General features: G+C 43.9%; 1 protein-coding gene across 1 annotated transcript in view; it reads left to right on the top strand.

Annotated features, from left to right (window-relative positions):
- REPS2 (RALBP1 associated Eps domain containing 2) overlaps positions 1-9,474 on the top strand; it is a 136,652-nt gene that overhangs the window by 91,216 nt on the left and 35,962 nt on the right. Inside the window, 1 exon segment of the mRNA XM_045290744.1 lies at positions 5,989-6,050. Within this exon segment, the coding sequence (XP_045146679.1) occupies positions 5,989-6,050 (62 nt within the window).

Raw genomic sequence — 9,474 nt, 5'->3', positions numbered from 1 at the left:
GGGACCCAATGCCCATCTGTGGACAACTGGACATCCCTTGCAGAGGGGTAGTGGGGAGGAGATGAGTCACTCAGGGTGCAGTGTAGCAATAATGAAATTCACAACCTTCCTCTAGTTCTTAAACGCTTCTTCCCCTCCACTATCATGATCCCAATTCTACCTTGCCAACCTGGTTAGACCAGAGGATGCATAGCGGTACAAATGGGAGCTGGAAACACAGGGAATCCAGGACAGATGGACCCCTCGGGACCAGTGGTGAGAGTGGCGATACCAGGAGGGGGGGGTGAAAAGGGGGAACCGACCGCAGGGCTCTGCATGTGGCCTCCTCCTGGGGGATGGGCAGCGGAGAGGTGGGTGAAGGGAGTCCGGGCAGTGTGAGATAAGATAAAATAATAATTTGTAAATTATCAAGGGGGGAGCGAGGAGGGCAGGGTCAGGGAAAGGAAAATGAGGAGCTGATTCCAGGAGCCCAAGCGGAAAGCGAGAGTTTTGAGAATGATGAGGGCAACAAATGTATAGGTGTGCTTTACACAATTGATGTATGTGTGGATTGTGATGAGAGTTGTATGAGCCCCAATAAAATGATTTAAAACTGCATTAAAAACGTTCTGGGAAAAAAAAGATCTCCTGCCATAAAAGAAAATGAATACAGAATAGTCACCCCAAGAAGGGATTCCCCCTCCCCGCCAGTGGCAACTAAACAAGGAAAGGTATGTGAGCTACCACCATTTTAATCACGTTTTATGGTTGAAATAGATCACAAACCTACAGCAATAGAAATTATTAATTCTGTGGCTCATAACTGAAGAGAGAGGTAAACCATTTAACTTGTGATGTGGCTGAAATGCTAGGTTTCTTTTTGCCTTTGGGCTAAGATTTATTTATTGATTTTTGCTGAGTGGCCTCTAAAGGAAAGTGCTAGGCTTCTGAGCGCTCTCACCTCGGCTGTTTCCCTCCACAAAAGGTCTGTTTCGTGAGTAGGCAGTCCTCATAGCTTCCATGAAGCTAGTGAGTGAGGGGTCTTAGTGGTCCTTCCCCCACTTGACTAAAGGCCAGTGGAAATAGCTCTGGACAGAGAAGGGAGAAGCTAGTGAAGGGACTAATCACACAGGAGGGGAAGCCCAGGGCGCCTACTGAGCCGAGGGGACAGAGAAGGCTGAGGGATCCCTCGAAGGCCATGTCAATTATTGATGTCATGTCAACACCTTATTGCTGTGTTGTCCAGGCAGTTTCAACTCATGACGACTCGAGGTACAACAGGAGGAGGCACTACTACATTCTCTGCCGTCCTCATGGTCAACGTCATCCTCACCATGAACCTTAATTCTTAGGAAAATACACTCTATTATAGTGATTTTAATGTGGGTGCTTTGGGTGCAGTATTTACTTCACGAGTTTTAGAAAACACAATTTTCTCTCGGTTAATTTTTTTTTAAGTGTCAAAATTCAAAGTGATCTTTTTATTTTTCTTTTATTTTCCATCTACCATCTTCCCTCCCCAGCTAGTACCGTTCCCTTCCCCCACCCTCCCACGATAGCTACTTAATAATTTGGGTTATATTCATATTTACATTATTGTGGTTAGGTAGATGTTAAGCCACGATAGGAAATTTGATGGCTTTTAATGCTTATGATTTTTTCCCCTTTGACTTGCAATGAAAACTCAACTTGTTTTTAATATTACTTGCCAAAAATTTAACTGTAGGCTCCCTCAAGTTTCCAGAGTTCCTATTAGGAAATTCTGAGGTGTTCAATTTTCCTTTAGGGTCATCTTCCCTCCCTCACCCCCCCGCCCCCATATCTCCAGGAATTTTTGAAATGCTTCGCACTAAGCTGGTTGCTTTCTATACCTGGGGCACATCATGGGTGGAACCTCTCCCCACACTGCCATCAGAACATTTCCTTCCTTCTCCCAGGCTGGATTTCCTTTTCCCTGTATCTCATGTCTCCTGCATTGTTTGTTTACACTCTTATTTTCTATCGCACATCCTGGAGTAGCTTCCTTGGAAAAGGTGCATGCAGGCCATTTTGAGTCTTCAAATATTGAAAACTATCTTTAATTACACTCTCAGACAAGTGTCCAGTTTGGGTATTTACTTGTCAGTTAGATCTATGCTTTTTTTCCTCCCCTTTAGAATTTTGATGACTTTATGCTAATGAATTCTAATTTCTGATGGTATATCCTCAAAAGATCAAACTCACTGCCATTGAGTCAGTGTTGACTCAATGTAACTCCTTACGGAAGTAGGGAACCCCATCTTTGCCCAAGGATTGCTTTTTTTTTTTACCGTGAGGAATGGCTGGTAGTTTCAAACTACTGACCTTGCAGTTAGCAGTGTAAAAGTTCGGACTCCTGACCCTGCATATGTGGCCTTTCTTCCTCTTGGCCCCTCTGCTGGGAGCTTGTCAGATCTTACAAGTAGTTTGATGTGGCTTTGTTTCCTTCTTGTCCTGGGTGCTCACTCCGTGGGCCCTTTTAGTTTGGAAATTTGTATTTTGAACTATGGAGTCAATTTCTTTTTGCTCTTTTCAATTTATTTTTGTAGAGCTTTTATTTGGATATTGCCCTACTTCCTAAAAGATTTCTTCAGCTCATCTTTGAACTCTGGTGGTGTTGTGGTTATGCTTTTGGCTGCCATCTGTGTGGTTGGCAGATCGAAACCACCAGCAGCTCCTTGGGAGAAAGGCTGGGCTTTCTCCTCCCATCAACAGTTACAGTCCCAGAAACCCACAGGAATCAGCATTGACCCGATGGCAGTGAGTCAATCTTTGAACACTTTTCTTGAGCTTTCTCTTCCTGCTATCATATTTTTGATTTCCAAGTGATCTTTTTATTTGTTTCAAAAGAGTTTTCCAACAGCATTCATTTATTTCCCCTTTCCAATAACATCTCTCTTAGCGAGGCTTTTCCGGATAATGTCATTTAAAATTTCATCCTCTAGCCCCATAACAAACCTCTGGCGTGCATAACACTTAATGGTGAAATCTTGAAAGCCATTCCTTTGCGATCAAGAGAAGGCAAGTGGGTCCGTTGGTACACTCAACATTCATGGTCAGTCGATACTCTTGCCAGGTAAGGAATTGAAAAAAAGCAACAACCCAAAACACGGTATTAAAAGGAAGAAACAAATCTGTGGTATTTGTGTCTGGGTTAATTTTTCTTTTAACGAGAAAAATAATTGTTGCAAGTGATATAGGTCACCCATTGGAAGAGAAGAGAGATGACCTCTAATCCCAATGTTGAGCAATAATCAGTCCACAGCTGGGTTGACGTTAATTCCTATCTCTGTTCATGATGGTTGTAGCATTGTATATACTATAGTGTGACTGTTTCCCTTAAAATATATATTATGCACGTCGTCTCGTTTAGTGGCTGGGTCGCTGAACTGTAGTTTTAGCAATATAACAATATATTTTTAAAATTTTGACATTTTATTGTGGTAAAATACACATACCAAACTTGGCCACTGTAACTTTGTAAGTGGCATTGCTTACATGTACAGTGTTGTGCAGTCCGCAGCAGCAGTCCCTCCACTCCCCTCCCCTCAGTCCCTGATAACCACTAATCTACTGTAGAGACTTGAGGATAAGCCAACCCGAATATCGACCGAGGCACCCAATTTTACCACAAAAAGGTTTATTAAAATATGTGCTGAAAAACTCGGCTTATACACGACTATATACGGTACTCCCTGCCCCTTGCCCTCTCTCTGTATTTGCCTATTCTAGATGTTTCCTAGAACCCTGGGTGGCATAGTAGTTATGCATTGGGCTGCTCTCTGCAAGGTCAGTAGTTCAAAACCACCTGCTTTCCGAAGGAAGATAAGACTTTCTACTCCTGTAAAGAGTTACAGTCTCAGAAATCCACCAGGGGCAGTTCTACCACGTGCTATAGCAGGACCACACAAGAAGTGTGACCTTTTATGTCTGCTTTTCTTTTTTCCGCTTCGCACTGTGTCTTCAAGGTATATCTGTTTCCAAGATACATTTATATTTATAGATATGTACATTGATTGGTAGTATGTGTCAGGACTTCATTTCATTTTGTGGCTGAGTCATATTCCCTTGCCTGAATACCTTTTCTGTCATCTTTTGATGGACACTTGGGTCATTTCCACCTTTTGGATATCGAGGCTAGTGTTGCTGTGAACATTGGCACCCCTGTTTCCAGTTGAGTCCTTGTGCTCAATTCTTTTGAGCATATGAGAAACCACCAACTTCCACGGTGCCTGCAGCCTGTACCTTGCCGTCAGTATTTACATTGATTTTATCCAAAGGGTTTTCAGAAAGTGATGCACACATCATCTTCTATGAAAAGGCTGTTGTCTCTTTAAAAATTAAATAATAGCTTGTTGTTGTTGATGTTGTTGTATTTACTGAATGAATCAGATGAGAATCTGGCTCATAGGTTTCTTTCTAGAAACATTGACCAGGCAGGCAGGTGGGGCAGTCAGAGGCTCTGCGTCCTCTGTTTCCTTCCTTTAGGTGCCTGGTAAACTCTTGTATGTTTAATTTTAGTGTCTTGAAAATTTGAGATGTTTCATCTCTGCTTGGTTGGGGGCCTTTTGGAAAGTCTATACCCCATCTTGGACAGAAGTGGAAGACAATAATGAAAGGAAAATGAAATGGCTTATGATTTCTCATGGGTTTTTTCCACCAGTTAAACACTTTTAGTCCTTGCAGCAAATCAGAAAGTGTTTGTTAATAAGTCATTTTAGCACACACTGTGATCTAGTACCCTGCCTGTCCTTTTCCTTAGAAACCTGCCCAGATTTCTGTTAGTGTCCTTTGGTTTTGAAGTAACTGGTCAGTTAAAGGCCGCTCTGGCGGGACTCAGAGATGGGTAATATCAGAAACTCTTGTCATTCTCCTGTAAATGTTATCGATATTCTTCATGGCCTCACCACCTCTGAAGTTTTGGTCCAATGGTGTATTTCATAAATGTTAATGAACGACAGATTTTGAGAATCCCTGGATGGGCCAGCCTGGTTGTGCCCTATCTATGTGCTGGTATTACTCTGAGGCCCATATGTGGGGAAGCCCTGAACTCAATCAAAAGTGATCTGTACAATCTTTTGTGTTCTTGGTACATTGCTTTGATTTCCTATTAAGGCCCAGAAGATGGTCCAAATACTAGCACACACGTTCCGGATTTGCAGACGTGGCGTGTAGTCATGGAGGGCACGATGTAGTTTCCTAGAGTTTGTAAATGAATGTGGCTCCACTTGCCAATTTGTGATGCTAAACTTATTTCGTGTGTGCGATTATGAGCTTGCTTATAATTTGATAGCATCTGTTTATTTTCATTGTTAAGTTAAATTTCTTACATTCTTGGATTAGCTCAGATTTTCTCTGATGAAATGGGCAGAGAGAAAACACACACACACACACACACACACACACACACACACACACACACGCAAATGAGATGCTCTTTCAAAAGCATCTTCGAAATGGGGCCAGATATTTTTAGCAACTGATGGTGATTATCCCTTATAAACAGGGATCAGAGAGAGAAAGGGAAACTGATCCTTGAAGAAGCCGTATCTATCATTTTCAGCCATCACGTTTGGTCTCCCTCAACTGCTGTCAAACCCATGCACCGGACAGTACCAGGTGGCAGAGCGTTGGGGTTCCAGCTTCCTTAATTTCTGCAGCTGCCTCACTGAGCTCATGAGCAGTGGAATAGGGGGAAATAGAAGAGAAGCCAAAGGGCAGGGACTACTTAAGACTGATCAAAGGATGTCATTCCCTTGGTCTTTTTATGCTGCTGTGATCATAGCAGCGTATATACTACTTGGGTTTGGGACACTAGAAAATGAGAAAGGGGTTAGAAATAGCCTCCCTTCTTTATTTTTTCCATCGAGGCTTCAGATGATTTTAAAAAGCAAATGTGTGTCATATGCTGTTGTTATTTCTGTTGAACAAGTGGCAGGGTATTGTGTTTTGATTTCTGCTGGTCCCTAACAGCATGGTTTTTCTTTGCAGCTGTTAAGTCAGGATCGCTGCCTCAACCACCTGCACTCCCTCCGAGACCCTGTCCATCACAGGTAAGACACAGGTAGGACTTGTGTAGACTGTTTTGAAGTGGGGACTTTGTCTGAGCACTGTGCGTCTTGGGAAGGGTTGATTGCCACAGACTAGATGGCCAAGGTGACATTTGGATGAAGAGAACTGAAAGTGATTGCATTTTTCTCTCAAGTCAACCTCTTGTGGGAAAGTGGACGTTTCCTCAATAAGTCACCGAGCCAATGCATGAGAGTTGACTATTGGCGCTTGAGAGTTGCATGTGGTTTGAATACAGAGGAATAGAAGAAAAGGGTCTCTCCAATTAGAACTGAGGGTTGTGGTTTTTCTGTGTAGCACGCAGTCTGAGTGTCGATATTTTTATCAGCATTTTAGGGGTTGTGCTGATGACGTAGTGGATCCGAGCTGAGTTGTTAAACCACAAGACTAGCAGTTCAAAACCACCAACTACTCTTTGGGACGATGAGACATTTTACTCCCACCATGACTTAGAGTCTCAGAAACCCTCAGGGGCAGCCCTACCCTGTCCGGCAGGTTCACTGTGAATCGGAATGGACCCAATGGCAACGCATTTGCTTTTGGTCTTGGCAAATTCTGCGTGACCTGAAAGGAAATGGTCATCAACAGGGGGTGGGTGCTGTGGTTTAGAGCCATGATGCGTTCTCCAGACCAGCGTTTCTCAACCTGTGGGTCGTGACCCCTTTGGGGGGGGGGTGTCTAACAACCCTTTCACAGGGGTCACCCGATTCATAACAGTAGCAAAATGATAGTGATGAAGTAGCAACGAAAATAATGTTATGGTTGGGGTCACCACCACATGAGGAACTGTATGAAAGGGTTGCGGCATGAGGAAGGTGGAGGACCACTGCTCTAGACAATCATCCCCATGGAACAATATGCTGAAGCAAAAGAATGTGTCACTAAAACCCGTGTGGGCTGTAAATTAATTCTGCCTTATTTACATGTGCTCCTATGGCCTGATTCATCAACACGTTCTGTGAGCTGAAAATGAGAGGCAAGCAGCAAAACCGCGCAGGTTTGGTGCTGAAGAAGCTTTTGATCTTTAACGCCCCTCCCTCCGGCTCCTGGCAGAAAACTTTGAGGAATTTTTCTGTGCACAGTCGCCGGTCTCCCTCCTGGCTATGAGTGCCTCAGAGCACACCTTCTCCCAGGGTGCATCTCAGACCTCGCTGAGGGCGGTTAATACTTGTTCTTCCTTCATTCCGATTATTAGATGGTCTGTGGAGTATAATCCACCTTGAGATGCAAATGCTATGAGATGTAGTGGCTCCATGCTACAGCTTGTAGGATGGCTGGGTATGCTAAAAGGGGAGTTAAAAATTGCCTGGAGAATAGGTTTTGCGGTCACACTAAAGCCTAGCCTCAACTTCAGAACAATCAGTTCTTACATCATGGCCCTGCTCCATACTCACCTTCATGAGAGGATCACTGACGATAAGGGTGCTAAATAAAGTGTGGTGAAGGAAGCAGATGGTGCCCAGCTATCACTGAATTGTGTCTGGGGTCTTAAAAGCTTGTATTCAAACAAACAGTCATCTAAGGGAGGAGTCTACTAAGTCCACACAGAAATAGCACACCACCTTATGTGATCCAAAGACGACAATTACAAAACGTGAATATGGTGAGGAGAAAAGAATTAGAGCAAAAATTATGAACACCCAATTTGTGAAGGACTATGGGGGATGGTGAGAGCCCAAAACCCATCTGTAGAGAATCTAGTCAGGCTTCAGCTATACTACCAGGCAGAGACCATTGTAATACTGATTCTGCTGGATCAAATTCGACACTTTGTTCAGTTGACTCGACCTGAATTTGTTCTGGGTGCAAGTAGCTCTTACTGGTTCCATGACAGAAATTTCTTCCCTGTTTTTTTTGCATGTCAATGGGAGTCTTTTCTTTCTTATGCATTATTTGTATTTTTGTCTTTGTACCACTGTGATTTTATCTTTATCACCTTGGTGCGATTTTGATTTTTACTGGGGCTCCCAGCGATGAAGCACAGGAGGAGTGGATGCATAATGATAACGGATACAGGGGATATAGGGAATACAGGGATGGGGGTGGGTAGGGAGGGAAAGGGGATTTGGGGAGTAAATAATGAAGACAGCAGGAGGAGGCAGCATTAGAATGGAGTTTGGTTGCTTAAATCATCTTAGAGGCGATTTAAGCAGGGAGGGTGTGTGTGTGTAATGCTCTAAAATGGTTGTGGGGGATGATTGTACAATTCTCCTGATAGGATTGAATGATTGAACTAGTGAATTAGACTATATGTAAATTATTTGCCAATAAAACTGTTTAAAAAATTGCCTGGAAGGCACAGGCTTGATTTTAAGCTAGAAGCCTATATGGATTTGGAGGCTTAGGTGGAAACCTGACTCCCACCCAGTACTGCTGAGGAGACAGGAGATTACATTTGAAGGGAAGACCTGCCAAGTGTGAGTGTGTGTGTGTGTGTGTGTGTGTGTGTGTGTGTGAGAGAGAGAGAGAGAGAGAGAGAGAGAGAGAGAGAGAGAGACTGAGACTTCTTGACCTTTTGAATTCTGAGCAAGCATTTTGCTTTTAAATGCATCAAGGCAAGAAAAGTCTGCCCATCTGAGAAAAAAATCCCCTTTTCTAATGAAGTTAAAGAGAGCCGGTGAGCTTGGTATGGTTGTGGTAACCACCTGTGTGTGTCCGCTGGTTGAAGACAAGTGGGAAAGAGGCAGCGATGGCTGATCTGGATATGTTCCATTGCACCGGATGACCTAGTCAACAGAGGCTAGAGGTCAGAGAGGAGGGGAAGGGCTGGCTGGTCTGAAGTTAGCAGCAGCAGAACCAGGAACCAGAGCAGGAGACAGAGCAGTGGACTTCCCACCCAACAGAGCAAGTCAAGCTGAGTGCTTTTGGCAAGAGACAGGCTTGTGCAGTGGGCTGCCTTTAGGCACTGAGTTGGGGTTGCTAGGTTTGCTGACTCCTGGTCCTGGAGCTGAGTACATTCAGGCTGAAGCTTATGGTGGAGTGGCATGCCCTTTGGGCATTTATTAGCAACTCCGAAAGAGCTTTTTGCAATATTGCCAAAGCAGGGAAGAAGCTAGATCAAGAGGCTGAGGCCTGAATTGTAACCTGTTAGCTTCTGCCAATAAACCCCATAATTGGAAATATAGTCTGTGAATTGTGTGTGGTCATTGCAGTGAATTATTGAACCCAGCCACAGAAATTGGTGTCAGACATCCCCTTACAGAAGGGTAGCGGGGAGGAGACGAGCCAGTCGGTGCAGTATCGCACTGATGAAACATAAATCTTTCCTCTAGTTCTTTAATGCTCCCCACCCCCAACTATCATGATCCCAATTCTACCTTACAAATCAGCTACACCAGAGGATGTACACTGGTACAGATAAGAGCTGGAAATACAGGGAATCCAGGACAGATAAACCCCTCCGGACCA

Source organism: Echinops telfairi, unplaced genomic scaffold (assembly GCF_000313985.2).
Source record: "Echinops telfairi isolate 266 unplaced genomic scaffold, ASM31398v2 ScPeMD7_53;HRSCAF=182, whole genome shotgun sequence".
Classification (NCBI taxonomy): Eukaryota; Metazoa; Chordata; class Mammalia; order Afrosoricida; family Tenrecidae; genus Echinops; species Echinops telfairi.
The sequence above is the reverse complement of the archived record's forward strand: the minus strand, read 5'-3'. Positions and strand labels throughout refer to the sequence as shown.